Source organism: Manacus candei, unplaced genomic scaffold, assembly GCF_025592945.1.
Source record: "Manacus candei isolate 608988 ecotype Guabito, Panama unplaced genomic scaffold, ASM2559294v1 h1tg000005l, whole genome shotgun sequence".
In the NCBI taxonomy this organism is placed as follows: domain Eukaryota; kingdom Metazoa; phylum Chordata; class Aves; order Passeriformes; family Pipridae; genus Manacus; species Manacus candei.
In genome coordinates, this window is record NW_026138053.1 from 20072899 (window position 1) to 20091856 (window position 18958).

General features: G+C 35.4%; 1 protein-coding gene across 10 annotated transcripts in view; it reads left to right on the top strand.

Moving 5' to 3' along the window:
- The window catches only part of KCNT2 (potassium sodium-activated channel subfamily T member 2), a 120647-nt gene that overhangs the window by 52271 nt on the left and 49418 nt on the right, over positions 1–18958 (top strand). For all 10 annotated transcript variants that reach the window (XR_007907244.1, XM_051804324.1, XM_051804337.1 and 7 more), the window contains 4 exons: positions 11204–11384; positions 13477–13641; positions 15158–15294; positions 18202–18265. Coding sequence is in view for 9 of the 10 variants with exons in the window: in XM_051804324.1 (XP_051660284.1) it covers positions 11204–11384; positions 13477–13641; positions 15158–15294; positions 18202–18265 (547 nt within the window). In the remaining variant the exon portion in view is untranslated. The remainder of the gene's footprint in view (positions 1–11203; positions 11385–13476; positions 13642–15157; positions 15295–18201; positions 18266–18958) is intronic.

Below are 18958 nucleotides of genomic sequence, written 5' to 3' on the forward strand. Positions count from 1 at the left end.
ATTAAGGCTTGCCAACACATGTAAAGCAACACATAAAATTCCTCTTAGTCTGAATGCACTCCTGTCCTTGCTCTTTTGCAGGAACATAGCACAAGACAGAGTGACTGTAAGGAATACTTGAAGTCTTAGTAAAATTAGAAATAAAACTGGCAAAATGTGCTTTAATTTTCTGTGTTGGAAAGAGGGGTTTGGGAAAAATATGGAAGGGATTGTCCAAAGAGCAAGATCAAATAAGGAATGTCAAAGAAAAAAATTCCATTAAAAATAATACCACATTTTAATATGCGCAATATGCATTTCAGATATGTGTGTTTTCAAAAGTATCAGCACTTGAAAAAGATCCACAGAAAAAATGCAGCCAGAGAGAAGGATTTGAGGATTAAGACATAGGGAGCTAGGCAGGTAAACTCAACAGGCACACAAATTATTGCGATGTGGGTTTTCTACTAAGCTTTCCATTGGTTTGTAAACACACATGCACACATACACACAGACTTGAAATATCTACAGACTTGTAGATACCTTGTGGGAAAATATAATGTTATCTATGCAAAAGATGTATGTTACCTTTGTAACAGGGGTGACAAGAATAACTTAAGTAAAATAGACCGCTAGAATGAAAATTGATCTGGAATATAACCAGAGTCTGCAGGATGGGAAATACTCTATCATCATATTAGTAAAATAAATCTTAGGTTTTGCTTTGGTTTTGGGAGGACTTAAATAAAAGCATGTAAAGTTCCCCTTAAAGGGGCTATTCAATATATGTTTTAAACCTCTGTTTTCCACCTCTTTCATAACAGGAAGGCATTACATTTCCCATGCTTCATTTTATCTTTCCAGTAAAAAGAAAAACCTGATACTCACATGCTGTCTTTAAGAACCTTCTATCACTTTAGACAGTAGCAACTAGAATGCACATGTAACAATGATGACTAACTATGTTGAGAATGTTACCTCATCATTCAATGGCTGGCAGCAAACCATCATCATTCACAGGTCCTGGCTCAAAAATGAAGTTGTCATTAGCATGCAGACCTAAAAAAATAAATATATCTTTCATTGACTGATTCATTAGACTGACAAACTATTTATTTTACTTTACAAAGATTTGGTGTTCGTGGTGGTTTATGATAACAGACTAAACTGTATTATTAGATGCTATGAGTTATTCTGGTTCTCCAACAAGCGGTAACTCGTTATGCTGATTTGTAAACAGCAGCATAACTCTTTAGTGATATGTTCACTTTTAATGTCTGTTTCACATTCCAACTATATTTTAAGGGTGTGAAGTTTAGCAAAGTTCATATTTCTCAAATCAGAAAGTGACGAGTTAAAAAAGATGTTGATGTAACTTTGGCCATACTAACAGAGCTTGGCACCACTAGAAACTTGGCACTCACCCTCTGTTTACATTAGGCATAGCTTTATGGAATGTTGAAAGGACATCTCAGAGGTTTTGGCAGAGCTCAGGTTGTGATATGAAATCATCTAAAAAGAAGAAGGATTTTAGTGCATTTACAATGGATTTTGAAAGAAAAAAATCACTTCTAAAATGAAATTTTAAAAGAAAAAAAGTTTATCTTCTGCGTACTTGGTATTCCATTAGAAATTACTATAACTTTTAGACAGATCTTTTTCAAAGAATTGAAGACTAAAGGCATAGTCAGCCATACAGTGTCACACCTGGGTGAAAAAATATGTAAATGCCCATGTACAGGCAGGACAGAGGTACCACCAATTTACAACATGTATGCATATGAAAGAATGATGGCAAATTTATACACATAGCAACCAAAATATTGAAGACAAATACTCATAATGATAACAAAGACCATTGATGAGTCAGTGATTTCATAGCGCAGTTTGAAATGTGAGAAGTGTACACCCCTGCCCTCAGGTGATCTGACTGCAGCCCTTCACCTTAAACACTCTTTCTACATTTAAGTTTTCCAGAAGGGAGAACAATAGAAAGTTTCCCATTACCCAAAGTCCTCACCTACAGAGGTGTGTTTTGTCCAACATCCAGAGACGCAGAAAACAGATATGTCCATCTGACTTGTGACTTGGAGAACAAATCTGTCTGCTTGCTTCATTTTAATAAACAGAAAGGGGTTACCACATTTTAGAACAGCACGACCTTATAATTTAAATAATATGCAGCACTGTTATTTTCACTGAAACTTCCAGTTACTATTAAAAATGCTGGACAAAGTGTTTATGTTTATTGTATGGCATCTTTAACATTTATTTGAAATACCATCTTTATTTCATAAAAATATACATGTCTACTTAAAAGGTAAATAATAGTGCAGTAATAAAATTGAAAATGGAGTAGTTAATATGCTCATTTAAGTTATCATAAAGTTTTTGCATTCACTGATCTGTAAGTATTCACCTGCAAGAATGAACTCCTTATTGTAAGTGTAAACACTGTCCAATAGAAGCTGCTCATCAGATTACTCTCTCTATGTTCCTTCATACTTGTAACATTTCCTAGTCGTCTTCACATGGGCTTCTGAAAATGTTCAAATTATTCCATCATATTCCATCTGTCTCCTATTCATATCTGCAAACTTCTCTCCTTTGTTCTTGGAAAGATTATATAAAGCACAGCAAGCAGCTGCCATGAGAGAGAGAGATTTCTCATCACTTTCTAGCCTACGTGTCTGGGTCTTCTATTTATTCACCCTTTAGTCTTTCAAATGCACATTCTGTTGTTTTTCTCCAGAAGTGCTTTTCTCTCTTTTGGGTGCCTCATAAAAGCATCCATAAACTCAGTATCACAGAATCACAGAATCATAGAATCAGCTGGGTTAGAAAAGACCTCTGAGATCATCAAGTCCAACCCTTGATCCCACACAGCTGTGGTTACTAGTAAACACTTGAAAAGTTGTTTCTAGGAAATGATAGCCCATGACTAGTTTTTCTTGCTTTGGTTATACATCACATACAAAACCAGTGCTATATGGAATAGTCACTCCACAAGGTAGACTTGCAGGACCTGGAATTAGAAAGGAAGAATTTGTGAGGTAGGTAAACTATAATTCAGGGGGGCCTCAGAGCTCAGGAAGAGCCAACTTTCTGATACCCGTCTTAGTTCTCCACGTCTTCTAATGGTGAAAGTTACCATTACAATCATTATACTGTGAAGTCCTTTTAGATAATTGGAGATGAAAACAAATGTGAATGAAAATTTCTGGAAAAAGATGAGCTTAGTGCAGACCATGAGGGTTGGCTGCAATATCATTTTAAAATATTATGAGATATGAATATGGGAGGGAGAAAGCAGTTTATTCTATGTCTACAAGTAAAATTCTCTTTATATAACTCTGCAACAGAATATATGTTTTATGGAAATTTAAGCTGGGAAGGAAAATATCACTGGTGAGCTTTCCAAAGGGCTGCACACCTAATGGCTATGGGTAAAGGAAATAAGACAAGTGGTATTTGCTTTGAATCGCAAGTTTTAGACCACTCCAGCCTGTATTTGCTACTGGTTTGTGTTTCACAGCAGGATAAGCAGTGCAAGAAAGACCACTCTTCCTGAGTATTGCCTATCTGTTAATTTCTAAGAAATTATTTTTGTTATGGTATTAGCAACCTGAAAATGTTGCAGCTGGAGTAAGGTAACTTGGTTTGTCCTGGAACAGTTGTTTTAATAGCAGCAATGAGAGCAGCAAAAAGCAATTGCACTCAAAAGTGCAGGCAGATGAGAGGCTGTCAAGGAGATGTAAAAATGGATAGAAGTGTAAGGAAGATTCATGTCTTTAAAAATCAAATGAAAAGGCAAAATCTGAAAAGGAGAGAATTTTGACTTAACAATAAAATTAAATCCATTTGTCATTAAAATGTGCTATGACTTGAGTTAGGTTGAGAATTAACAAAAGGTTTCTGTCAGTAGCTTATAGACTATTCTGCACACTGGGTTAGTTTTTTTCTTATGCACATTTAGCAAATATGCAGATAATGAATCTTTCAATTGTTAGTTCAGTTTGATTGAGGGAGCGTGGGTGGTTTGCATAACAACTGTTAGACCCTAAGAATGTTTCAAAACTATTGCAAGAAACATTAAACATGATGTTCCAAAGCATAACATATTGAGTGTATTAAGTTAGAGGTTTGCATTCAAATTTTCCAGCCTAGCACATCTAACTTTTGAATATTATAAATAGATTACCTGATGAATCTTCCTGAGAAAGGATAGGTATGTAATATCACCTAATTCTGTACACACCCTGACGATGAATAGTATCCGGTGTTTAAGTTCTGACTGCATGATTCTGTTTCCTCAATACTGACTCCTTGTGTGAGCAATCCAGAACCTCAGACTCCACAGCAGGCTCTCAGCTGCCAACAGTATTGACACAGTATTGAAGCTGAACTGCCAGACTTTGTTTACCATCAAAGCTCTGGGGCAGGCTGAAAGCATAGAAAAAATACAGGTATTCCTTTGGACTTACAGACTGAAGTGTGTACAGACCTTTTTATGGAAGTACAGAGCTGAATGCTGCCCACAGTGGGGCTCTACTTGTGCAGTCTCAATGACCACAGCCAGTTAATTACAGCTCCACTTCTCATTTCACAAAACACAGCAGCAGGAGTAGAAAGGTTCTCACTCAGATTCAACAAATATTTATATACAGATGGTAATTTCATAATATCCTATTCTGCTTAACAAGATGTTCTTCAGTTTCTGGAAGTCACGAGTTCCTAGAGGAAGAGTTTATTTTTATAAGTTGAGCTTTTGCAACCATTAGCTGTATGTAACATTCTGATCTTTGGGGAAGGAAAATGTTTATGAAAGACCCCATGGGTAATAATCACATAATCAAACACCATCGTGTGGGATAAGGATACAATTGTAATACAAACAAAAGTGACCTTTCCAGCTGAAGGGAAATTCAGAATTAATTTCTGACATGGTGGCATTGCTGTGTAGTGAAAGTTTTGCACTCTTACCTCAACTTGTGTTCCAAGTCCCCCAGAAGTGAAGTTTGATTCAAAGCCCGTCTTTCCGTTCACTATTGTGATTCTGAAAAAACAAAAAGAGGGGGGTGTTGTATGAAAATATACACTGAAAAGAATATATCTGGAAAAATAGAAAGATTCACATTGGACTGTCTGATGCAGTGGCATTAGAGCTGCAAAAATATCTGAGACTTGTTACAACATTAACTTTGTCCTTGAATATTAAGAAGCCACAACGTCCAGCCCTATTTTTTTTGTCCAGTCAGTGAATACATTTGAGCATGATCTACTGCATTCATAGGATCATTTGTTGCCACCTAAGAATAGCAAGTGTATTTCTCCACTGACTTACTTTAAAGGCAGCAAAACAGCCTTCATTCTTTCCAATCAGCAGTTCTCCCTCATTTATTGCCTACTGTCTTGTGTGCAATTAGTAATTTCTATGTCTTGGAATTCCATTATTCCCACAGCATTAAAGCCTTCTATGTGGAATGAAAGGTGAAAATAGGAAATTCTCTTAGTAATGCTTAAATTTGATATATTTTATGTGATATATTGTACCAGATTCTGTCATTTTAACATTTTGAAAATTGTATATCTATTTAAAACTAATAATTTTTTTTTCTGTTTGAATATTGTTTATGGAAAATTGCTTTTCACAAAATAAATTAGCAAAAGACACAGGCCTTATAAATGACCTGAGAAATCATCACAAGGCTTGGAAAAAATGGAAGCATTTGGTTTTTAGCAAGCTAAAACCTCAGCTCCAGGGTGTTTGGATGGGATTGACATTTTATTATTGGTCAGAGTATTTTCTGATTGTTGCTTCACTCTTGCTGCAGTTTCTACTCATCCCTTTTTCTTTGCCTCTTCATTATTTACACAAGAATCACGGGCTCTGTCAGAAAGTATTAGGCTTTTAGGTCACAGATATGTGATTAGCTGCACCTTCACCTTCTGTAAGGACCAGATTACACAGCTCAGTAGTGTCTCAGAGGAAAAAGGTAATTAAAATTCAGGGGACATGTGTTGTCATTCAGAAGTCAACAGACAGCGTTCCCATATGCATCTGATAGAATGAATGAGAAAAAAAATGCTACTTTAATGTCACTCCAGTTATATCAGTATTCAAGCCAGAGTTTGTGAAGTGTAAATTGAGTGTTTAATGATTGTATGGATACCTAGTTCTACAAGCTTTTCCAATAATGTCTAATTTTAAAATATGGGACAAAACTGCATCTGGCTCTACATGAATGCTCTAGAGAAGACTGAACACCCCACAGAGACAATTTCTAGTATGAAAAACTGTTTTCCTCTGTGCAAAGCAGGGCATTCTCCAGATACAGCATTAGTCCTAACATCACCTTCAGTTCAAGGACTTAAAACTGGTACCAGCTTAATATTAACATCTTTGGCAAGTAGTTAGCACTTTTTGCTGATTTTAAGCAAAACCTCTATGCATTTATCAGACTTCTGAGAGATGTCACATGCTTCCTAGAGTCAGACTGAAGAACTGTTCGATTTGGTGTAAAGATGGAGGAAGTTTCCTTAAGCAGATAGTTACAGGCACCATAGTGGTAAAATATGTCTTGAATGCCTGTCTGTGTATTTCCTGGGAAGTTAACATGGTCCTTTTCTTCAGTATTTTGCTATATTTGAATTTTACCCGTAGATATTTGCTACAGTTGGTGGTCTATCAACAATTTTGCTGACTGATAGTTCATACCAATTCTTGTCATAAAGAAAAAAAAATCTGTGATAGTAGCATTAGAAACTTTTAAAATAATATAAACAGCAACTGGCAGTACAGAACAATCAAATCACTGGGATTTAATTTATAATTAGTTTTAACATCACCATTCTTTGGTAGGATATGAGGAAATTGTAAAGAGTTTTGGGTGTGAGAAACTACTTGGGAAAACTTGCTTAAGCAGAATTGCTGTATTTCTGACTTATTTCAGGTGTAACTTCTGCAGTATAAAAGCACTGAGCTCTTACCACAGAATCACACTGAGTCTGATAAAATTAGTCCATGTTGATTTCAACACAGTCATTAGCTAGTCTCTACATAAGCAGCTCTGACTTTGGGCTCAGCACCTGGTGCATTATGTTAGACCTGAAGGGGTTGTACCTGTAAACAATAAAAAAAAAAAAGTAAAAATAATAATTTAGAAATCAAACATATTTGCCAACACCGAGTAATGAATATATATGCTGATATCAAATAGATTGTAAACAAATGATCATAAATAAGGATGGTTAATGTACAGTATTTGCAAATTACTATCCAAATGGTTCTTGTTGTGTCCATTTCTCTGAGGTGCTTCTGCAGCATGACAAAAAGCTGACAATTTCAGGGGTTATTTTACTTTACAGTACTTACTTCTGTATTGCATGTGGAGACAGGTTATTTACAAACAGTAGTTAGTTTTGGCACATAAATACTCAAGCAAACAAGGATTCCTGGAACTAGAAAGAAAACTTCCCGTAAAACAAAGATTGAACTCTCAAAAGTTCAAATAATACCTAAACTAAACATTACTAATCTTCAGAGGTTACGTGTTGTTTTCCTTACCTTCTGGTTTTCAAGTGCAGTGGTAGCAGAGTATTTAAAATCATACTTCTGTTCTCTGTAAGCTTGTAAAATGTTTTCTGATAGGGACTTTCTGTGTACTAATTATTACAGTGATTTATTTTCTGCACAAAACCAAGTTGATATGAGCATTGCCTTTACTGAACATTCCTTTCTTGCTTGAAATCATTACATTTTTCCAGGGATGACCAAAGAAACTATTGTTTCTTCGGGCAATGAAAGAGGAAGAGGAAGCAAACAAGAACAAGGAGATTAAAATATCACTAAAAATATGACAGCAGGCAAAACATGAAGCCCAAATTACTGCACATTTCATTATGTCAGTAAATATAAGAATGCAGAAAAGAACATATGTATTGTTACGTGCAGTATTTATGCTAAAAGCAATGCTTAACACTTAATTTATGAGGAAAAAAAAGAAGCTGATACTACTATTCATCTAAAGAATTAGGTTGTATTAAAAGATGTCAGTAAGTCGTGGGGAATGGAGTAACTAATCCATGTGGACTTGGTTTCATGGACAGCCACTGACATTGGCCTGCACTCTCTATGCAGTATAACCTGGTAACCCCAACAGAGGGGGACATGCTGGAAACACTGAGTAACATTCCTTTAAAGGCACGGGTGGTGAGATGAAAGTATAATATTCTTGGGAAACAGTACCAGAGCAATATTTTATTTGTTAATTAGACTCCCATAAAATTGTCTCTTTAAAGTCAGGTTTTTCTGCAGTCTTGTGATCTCTGGTTCTGTTGAAGACTAATGGCAGAGCATCAAAACACCCAATCCAAGTATGACTTGGTAACCTGAGTTGGATTTATCATTCCCTCGTTTTCAGGGTTAGGGCTTCAAATACAGTTTAGTGGAACTGCAAATGAGGTGCAAATAATTTTGAGGAAAGTAATTAATTTGATCAACAAGTTGTTAGGAGAGCTGAATTTCTTCCTCAGCAAAGAAGAAATAGCCCCCATGTCTTAGTGACTTTAATATTGTTAACTAAATGTGAGAAGCCCTGGCTCATGCCCACTAAATTCAGTGAGAAACATCTTGAATCCAAAAGATTTTGGATCAGGCACATTATTTTGATAGCTTTAAGATATAGGAATATATAGGACTGTAAGGGAGTAGAGCTGGTAAAATGAAATCTTGATTTCACTAAATTCAATAGGAATTCTACTGTTCACTTAGAAAAAGCTGAAATGGTTCATGATATATTACCTTAGTTAACTAAAGTATGATTGGGTGGGCTAGCTATGGAAAACTCGTGTATAATAATAGTAATTATTGTTATAAAGAAAATAACTCATTCATGAAGACCTGAATTTTCCTACCAGCAAGCTATTAAGAAATTTGTTAAGGTTTTACAAAAAGAACAAAGAAGGAAAAAACAATTCTAATTCCTCAAAAATGTAAAAAAAACCCCACCAGCCTAAGAGGTTTTCATTTTGATCCATCCTGTCAGATACAAAGAGTAAAACTGACCCTTTTGCATATACAAACACCAAGCAATTTCAGAGGCATCATCAGCAGAAAAAATACATTTCTACCAATGATAGGATCATGCATTATCCTTCAATACAACCTCATCTGCAGATAGTAAATACACTGGATGGAGTGGTGTAATAGTCCTGTTACATGGGAGTCGTATCACTGGCTCAGTGAAACTGCTGCTTTCCTGGCTCTTATGGCCTTAATTCCTGAAGTCAAAGTTATGTGTTTGAGGGATATACCCAAAAAAGACAACTAAAGGGAAGAAAATGTACCAAGGCGATCAGGAATAATAACAATAAAAAAATCCATAACATTCTGCTTTTAAAACTACATGTAACTTATGTGAATACTGTTATTAAAATGGGTTGTTTTTCTATACTTTGATGCCTCTACAGTATATTTCATTATTTCAAATTAATACTGGAAGAGGCTTTAGCTGAAAAACTTCCTTGATCTGAGACCAAAAGAAAGCATCATTAGCATAATTTCTTACAGTCCTTCTGTTAGTATTTTCAGGGACAAAAATATAATTATCTTTTTTGTAAAAAAAAATTAAAAAAAAAAAACCAACAAAAATCACAAAAAAAAATCCCCAGAAAAACTGTGAACATAGTGAAATTATGGAAGATCTAGATTACAACTCCAGTGAAAAATGTGGGACGAATTGGATAGAATATAAATATCAGTTCTGACTGAAGCATGAAACTTAGGCAAACAACAGGGAAAAAACCCCACCCTTTTTAGAACATTTTGAGATGTGTGAAAACTACAAATGCTAGAACTGTGAAAAGGAAACTGGGAATTTGATCCATATGTTCTGGAAATGCCACTGCCCACAGCTAAAGTATTTTTGGAGAACAGAACAGAGAACAGAAGAACAACTGCTAACACTGTTATAAACACAGGGTCTTCCTGGTGATGCAAAGATCTTACCATGGCAGATATTAGGGAGTTACTGTTACCATTTGGATACCATATATGAAGAGACTATATTTAGTATGTTCTAGAGTAATTACTGTGGCCTGTGATATAATTTATCAATATTTATCTAATTCTCTGAGGACAAATCATTCTGCTGACTCCAAGGGGGAAAACCGCTATTCTGGGTGGTTTGCACTGCAATTGATTTTTTTTTTTTAATATAGGTGAATATAATTAAAAAGCCTGAACTCATCTAAGCCATTCTACTGTGTCAGAGAAGATCACATTTTAAGCTTGGGAAGCTCTTTATCATGGTATATTTTTACGAAGTGAAATATTTTTAAAATCTACAACATATGAAATAGCAGTATGACCTGGGGACAGATTCTCCTACTGCTTCTCAAAACCAAAAGCACATCATGCTGATTACAAGAGAAGTAACTACCAGTTAACTTGGGCTACCATTTAGTTGTTCTCAGGAATGTGTGACTGGAAGGGATGAACTTGACTTGTTCTGCTGTTAAAGACAACCAAATCCCATATTTCTATTCTGTACTTTTAGCGAGCAGGCTCTTCTTACCAATTGTCATCTTCCACTTTCTGCCTGAAGGCTGACCCTGGATGCTTTTTCCTCTGACAATTCAGTAGCCTGCAATTCTCACATTCTAATTTATTCTAGACAGTCAGTACCCATTTGTATCAACAGTATTCAGATATGCAACACATTCTCATAACTAGTTCACACTAGTAACTCTTGCCACCCAAAGGGGTAGAGACCAACATAAAGAGGGATAGATTTAAAGTATGTACATTTTTCTTGGCCATACCAGCAAACTCTCCCTATAAAAGTTGAAAGATATCTATAAAAAATTTTGAATGGTGGCAGCTATATACCATCTGTTTTGTTCTGGTTTAGAAAGGAATTTCATCAATCCATAATGTTCTATATACCACCTCTTCCTCACAACAGCCACTAAGCAAAGCCTAGCAACAGTTGTGCCTATCATACTGGAATAATCAAAAAATGAGTTTCTTTTATTACAAATGACATTTGGAAATTATATCAATAATGCACTTCTGTTCTGATACTAATTTTTACTCTACTTTGAAAAAATGTCTTTGCTAAGCAATTTATGAATTCTGAAAATAAATAGTTCTCTGCACATATAATCATCAAGCTTGAACAGTTTTTATTTTTCATGTCTTTATTCATTCTTTTCTACATAGTATTTGTGGAATTCAGCATCTGGAACGAGCAGGAAACAGGTTGACTCTCTTTGACTCCCTTTATTTCTGCATAGTGACATTTTCCACTGTGGGCTTTGGGGATGTTACACCCAAGATATGGCCTTCAAAGCTGCTTGTTGTCATTATGATCTGTGTTGCTCTTGTGGTGCTGCCCATCCAGGTAAATTTGGATTTTTCTTCTCTTTAGAATTGTTTTTAAAACAAAAGAATAATAATTGAAATAATTTATTGTTACTATTATTATTGCATAAAAAATGTCAGAAAAAAGAACTATCTTCTATTATTTTTTTTTCCTTTTTCCTGTATGTTCTCCTATATTCTAGATTTATACTTAAAACCAGAGCACTAATAACAGTTTTCAAATGCTGATGAAAGCTTTCTGCTCCCGTCATGTACCACAGAGCCCTTCTTTTATCCTGAGATACGGGTTTGTTATTAATGGAGCAATTTAAAAAAAAAGGCACAACAGTAGCCAGCACTTTCTTTATGAGTGTAGCATTTCCTCAGCAGGCTCTCCCTGTTTCTAATCTTGGTTCTCTCCACTTCCTCTCTTACTCTTACAGCTCAGTGCTAACTTGAAAAAAATCTCATTAAATCTGCAACTCCAGCAAACTGGGTTCACAGCTGTGTATGGTACACACACACACAGAGCCAAAAGCACAGTTAGGAATTTTTCATGCCTACTTAGGTTTAGGATTTTCTAACAGTTTTAACAGGAAAAGACTGATTTGTGAAAATCCAAATATTTCAAGGATTCAAAGGGCTTTGTTAAATTTGCACCAAGCATTTTCCAGCTCATTAGGTGAGGGTGGATGACAGAAACTCTGAGGTTACATGGGAAGCCCTGCCAAGATGTTCATTGTTCCACTGATCACCCAGACCTTGTGATAGAAAGAGAGGGTGTGGGGAGACACTGAGCATTTTCATCAAAGCTTATGGTAGACCTGCTAGACCATGAAGCTCCAAAGTTTCTCACACAGGCAGAGTTTCCAGACTCAACTTCTTTGACAGTGAACTAAAGCTCACTGTGAGCAGATAACACAGAAACTCCGGGAGGCTGGAAGCTCAAGCTCTTAGCATTAATTTTACTGAAGTTATTTGAATGCTTTAATTATAACCTAAATATTTAATGTCTGTATTCACAGATGTATGCGCTAATACAATTATATTCTCCCTCAGTGAAAAATTAGTAAAATATATATTCTATTGAAAACTAAAAGGTGCTCTGCTTAAGAAATTTGCAATTTCCTAGAATATAGATATTTCATCTTTCATACTTCAGAAATAAGACGTCTACATTAGCAGTAAATAATCTAGAATCTACTGGCCTTTCACATAAATTTACCTATTATTAGCTACTTTCTTTTATAACTGTAGTGATAATGGGGCTTCCTTCAGTTTTCCATACACAGAATGTGGGAGGCATTCTTTCCTGAGCTTTTGTCCTGCTATGATATGCAATCAGTTATTATTCATGATTCAACTTCCCCATCAGTTGAACGTGGATGAGAAAAAGCAGCTATCACAGAAACATATAGTTAAATTGAGCTCAGTATTAAGCATGTATTACTTATAAGAAGCTTTGAAATGGTGTTTGTATGTTTTATTACAGACTGCTACAGTATTCTCTTTAGTCTCAGGGATTCAGACTAGTAATATTTACTGTTAGCCTGCCTATATTGTTCAGGTGACAAAAGCAAATTTGCTGTATTAACAGCTGCTGTGTTTTCTGTGGTTTTAAATTGTATCTAAATTTATAAGACAGACTAGGGAGTATACAGTAGGTCACCTTCAGAACATTATAAAATCTCTGGGAAGAGTTATTGCCCAAACTAAGTCAAATGGTGCTTCTATCCAAGTAACGTGTGAAAATTTAACCTTTCATATGAGGGAACCACTTATGTCACATGGCACTAGATAAAGAGAGCCCAGAGGTATAAAATACTTAAAGAAATAAGGTACCAGCCTTCATTCTTTTCCAAAATCTTAAGATTTAATGTAATCTCATGATATTTTAATGAACTTTCACTGCTATTTGTGTGTGGTGGATTCTGGCACTATTGCCATGTTTAACAATCACCCTGTTATTCGTCTCATACACTTGAACATTTTACAAAGAAAAAGACATTGTGGGCTAAGGGCAGCTTTTCATAGAGGCATGAGATTGAATGATGCAACATTGTCAAGTCATTATACAGTTGTACTGCACACCTACTTGTCTATATTCCACTGACAATTGGCATCTCTTGCAGTTTGAACAGCTGGCATATTTATGGATGGAGAGACAAAAGTCCGGTGGAAACTACAGTCGATATAGAGCTCAGACAGAAAAACATGTTGTGCTGTGTGTAAGCTCTCTGAAGATTGACTTACTTATGGATTTCTTAAATGAATTCTATGCTCACCCCAGATTGCAGGTACTGAGAGTTAAAAAAAAAAAATAATTCAAAAAATAAGAAACGCAAAATACTGATTTATTTTTTTTTCCCAGAAAGGCTTCTGAAATGGTCTTTAATTTGTAAAACTGAATTTGGGAATAGCTAGCAGAATTGGGAATCTATAACTGCAGTAAGAAGTTGAGGTATAGAATTTTAAATTGAGGTAAATAGACTAAATACGTAGAATTACTGTCTTGTTGAATTATGCCAGTCCTTTTAGAAACACGAATTTCCATGCAAATTCCTTAGATTCTATCCCAAAGTAGAAAATAAATGAAAGTGTTTTTTTCCCCATTATTTTGGGACTGGATCAAAAAATCCTCATAAGTCAAAGCATCTTTTGGTTTTCATGTTTTGCTTTGTTTTTTGCCAGTGTTTGGAATCACAGAATAGGTGAGATTGAAAGGGACCACAGTGGGTCATCTGGTCCAACTTCCCTGCTCAAGCAGGGTCATCCTAGAGCACCCTGCACAGGATTTTAAAGATTAGATCCTTTTGGAATTGTGGAAATTAGGAAATAAGTATTTGTACTTTAAAGGACAAAGACCTTAAAAAATTACACAGAAGAGATTTTCTTAGTGTACACATATTCCCTGGTTACTGCAAACTTGTCATATGACTTGTTTGGAACATCTGAAAGCCTATTTACATGAGACAGCAATTTGGATTTGTTATCATTACCTTTGCTACAGACTATTTCTTTTACTAAATCTTCTCTATGCCTTTTACTAAGTTACCTGTGTACCATGCTTCATTAACTAGTGCAAAAAAAATCACACAAATACAATCCTCAATTGGCTGAGCAACAATTTGCCGAATCCCAAATCCAAAATATTCCCCAAAATAATTAGCTAGCAAGAGCCATAAGCAAATGCACAAAGAAATCACATTTTTTATAGATGCAAACACAAATTGAAATCCAAAATTTAGTCAACTAACCTGAAGAATGAGTCAGGTTCTGTGATACGCTGGAGACAAAGAAGAAAAGTCCAAATACTACATAGGAAGAATAAAAGAGCTTATATACATTCCCTTCACAGCTGAAATCAAGTTTGACTCAATGATCTTAGAGATCTTTTCCAACCTTAATGATTCTATGAACTGGGAAGCTGAAGGATGCAGGTGCACTGCATTCAGTGCACAAAGCTTTCCACAAACCCTGAGTGTCCCAAGGAAGACTTCTGTGACAGGCCTGTCCTAAGCTCTCAGTTTCTCCTCTCATGTTCCATTTACCCCTCCTTTTAATCTCTGCACACATGTATGCTTCAGACCAACCTTTCTTTTCCTAACAAGGACTACCTGTAGCACAGGAACCAGAGTATGGAATCACCCATTAATGTAAAGGAAAAAAAAAAGGGGAAATCAACTCTGACTATCAGTGACTATCAGAGACATTTTTGACATCCCAAGTCACTACTGACTCATTCTCCAGCAATAATAAATGGTAACATAGGAAAATAAGATGACTATTCTCCCTTTTTTTTTTTTTTGACAGGACTATTATGTCGTTATTTTGTGCCCTACTGAGATGGATGCTCAGGTGCGAAGGGTGTTACAAATCCCAATGTGGTCCCAAAGAGTTATCTACCTGCAAGGCTCAGCACTAAAAGATCAAGACCTGCTGAGAGCCAAGTAGGCAAATATTGATCATGTTTTTTTGCTTTTGTTTCACTCATATTGTTTGATAAATAGTTTTAACAAACAACAAAAGCTGTGCTAGAAGGAAATGTGTATTTAGAATGTGTATTTAGAAAGCAAAGCAAAGCTCTTTGATATAATTAGTTTTCCTTAATATCTGAAATTTTTCAAGGAACAAATATCTGTGAGCATTTTCATTTGGTTGGATTTTTTTTACTGTCTTTCTGTCTTAGTGTTTAAAGGTATTGAAACAGAATGCTTGTGATTTCCTCTGAAAAAGCAGAACAGTATATTCCAAAATGACAGTAATGATAGAATATGTCTCTCTTTCTTGAGAAAATACGGTAAATGTGATGGTAGTTCTCCTGACCAACTAAAGAGAAAAAAAGGAAACATAATTAATTATCACCCTTTGAACCCACTGTACAGTTTTGCTTTCTTCTTAAGTTCAGCCTGGCAATATTAAGCACCTATTCTGCCTCCATATAGTCTTCCTTCAGGGCCCTCCTCTTACCACATACATCCAACCCTTCTAAGAAATGCTCTCTGCTCTCCGCTAGTTAATAGTGAATGGCGCTTACCAAAACACATCAGTCACACACAGTTCCTCACACACACCTCCCCCCCATTCCTCAATCAGTCGAGCCTGTGAAGGAATTCTTAGTGGAATTCACATAGAATGATTGTCTCTCTACACTCTCCAGAGAGAAAGTTGATTCTTAGCAAATAACTGAGTTAACCTATCGGCATTGCTCTATAATGTAGATGTTGAAAAATGAAGCCAATAGCTGTCTATTTGTGTCATTCAGCCTTCTTTACCCAAAGGGAGTTATTTCCAAGAATCTCATCTGTGAGAAGCCTCATGAGCAGTGTTATCTTCTCAGACTTCTGTCACTGAAAAAACAGCTACTTCTACATCTGTTTAAAATTTGACAAGACAATAAAGCTTTTTTCAGGAATAGAAATTTTCTTTTAGCGAAATTCCTTTTTTTTTTTTTTTATTCTTGCTGATTTTGAGAAGGAATTCATGTGTGGATTTAGCTGACATTTGTTCCACACATTAGGAGAAGAAAAATTAGGCTGTTCCCTAAATATAATCTTGATATTCACTTATAATAACCTGGAGGTAGTCAGCTGTGGAACTGTGCTTTTTCCTGCAGAACATGTAATTGAATGTACCTGTCACAGAATAATTTTCAGCCTCTCCTGAGAGAAGCAGCATACTGGGAATTTAATAGAACATTTAATATGAAATATAACCCAGTACCAAGACGTTTGCTGCATTTCTTTTTAATGAGAACATAATGTGCTGAGAAGATAACAAGGCACATGGTAAACTTATTCTAATAAATAATGGTTAAAAGCAACAACAAAACTATTAAGAAGTATCTCATTATCAAAATTTATACATATATTATTTGTGAAATCCAATGTGAAAATAACATGATGGAGGTCACACCACAAAGTAAAGGAATATCAAAAATTGGCTGATTGTGTAAGTAGGGAGTAGTCAGTTAATAAAAGACTGTATTTTTCTTTCTATGCCCTAGTACACAATTTGACTTTAGAAAAATGATACTCATTCTTTCTTCCTGTCTTTGAAGGCATCACTTTGCAAACTTTTGGTGTTCTCTGAACAGTGTTTATGTGTGCAGCTTTCACAAAGAAACTGAATAAATTCTCTCATGAGGTGCCACACTGTTCATTAGCATGGCTGGAGACTTTACAGCTACTTCAGCCACTGAAACAACACAGTAACTGGTTAAAACAGTTCTCATTCTCCATGTAGACTAGCACTAGACAGTGAATAACACTACCATGCTTGATTTCTTTCCCCTACAGCTTTCTTCCATATTCTGTCATGACCTCAAATATTTTTTCTCTCTGCCCTCCACTTTCTTAGGTGAACCATATTCATTCTTTTTCTTTGGCTTATACTTTTTTCATTCACAAATTTCTCTTCTGTATATGAAGTCCCTTTAATTTCTGCCATCCCTAAGCAACAGAACTGTTGGGGTTTTTTGCCTCAGAGTCAGTTTACTGGCACGTAAAAATGGTATAATTGACAAAGCTTTTTTAGTTTTAAGGACATTTAATAACACTTCTCTCATACTCTGCGTTCTAATAAATGTTTTCAACACATATGTCATTAATGTTTCTGTTGTCTAAATTAATGACATTCACAGATGTTAGTTGCTGGTTATTATCCTTGTCATATGTGGCTGAAGTGATTCAAGAATTTACAAAAAAACATTGGGGAAAAAGATGAATATGTTCACATAAGGTTTCATTTCCTTATGAAATCATCTATATATACTGTCATCCAAGTTACCTCATCAGCTCTCATCGAAATCTCATCTAATTTCCTACAATTTTGGTAAAGACCCTATCTTCCCAATACTGCTCCCATATTTAGCTGAAATTACTCATACAGCTCCCGTAATTTCTTCCTAATCAAAAATGCCATGAACTGAAAATAGTTCATTTAATGTATACATACACAGAAATGTTTTTTAACCCAAACACGTTATTCTTGGATGTCTACCCAACTTCCTGCTATCGTTAGGCAAGACAAGTCTATATTAAGTTACCTGCCCCATCTTTTTCATTCTTATCAATAATAACTTGGGCATATCATACCCTTACACACTAGGCAGACTGGTGCTATTTATCCACCTTTTATACTCACAGCAGATACTTATTTTGCAGATTAAGCATGCTTGAGGTCACTCTGCTTTTATTACTTTGGCACGGCTTCTACTGGCACCAGAGAAAGAAATGAGAACAGAGAGACTAAACTTTCTCTGTGTTCTGTTTTTATATGCAAGATTAGGAACTGTGAAACACGAGTCCATGTAAATACTCTGTTGGAATGTAACAGTCTTGTCTCCTCTCTTCTAGAATGGATGATGCTGAAGCTTGTTTCATACTGAGCAGCCGCTGTGAGGTGGACAGGACAGCAGCTGTGAGTTTGGAAGAAATAACTAGGAATGAATGTGCATGTTGTTATACTGATACTGCCCTTTAGATACTAAATTACATGACTTACCTACCAAAGAAGTTCAGATTTTACACTGTTTTAGTTACACATTTTTTTAAAAAAAGTGGAAATTTATACATTCTTACAAACTTTAAAAAACTTCAAAAAAACAATTTTCACACTGAATAAAGTAAATTTTTATCAGTTTTTTTTTTTATGGAACAATGGCAGAATAGCATAGAAGCACTATCATAGTACCTTGTAGATAAATTGATAATTGGTCATTAATCACTCCCAAGAATAGTAGTTTGTCAAAAGGTTTATATTCAAATCACCTGGACTAATATCAGTGTTTGCTCTAGATATTCAATTCAAAGAATTATAGTTATTAAAAAGAGATATATATCAACTGACTGGTATTTTTGTACAGAACTATCGAAGAAGTATTAAAAGTTTACCACTAACAAAGTAAAGACTGAATTCAACTTACAAATTCATATGTGACTAACACCAAATAACCAATATATCTGAGAGTATTTGACTATTTTCCATATTGGCCAATTTCAAAAATACAAATGGCAGGACTCAGTTTGTATGGCTTTGCCCGTGCTACTAGTTACTTGCAATCAATTAAGTTAGTGTCCAAAAAGGAAGACTGCTAATACAAATCTTTATTCT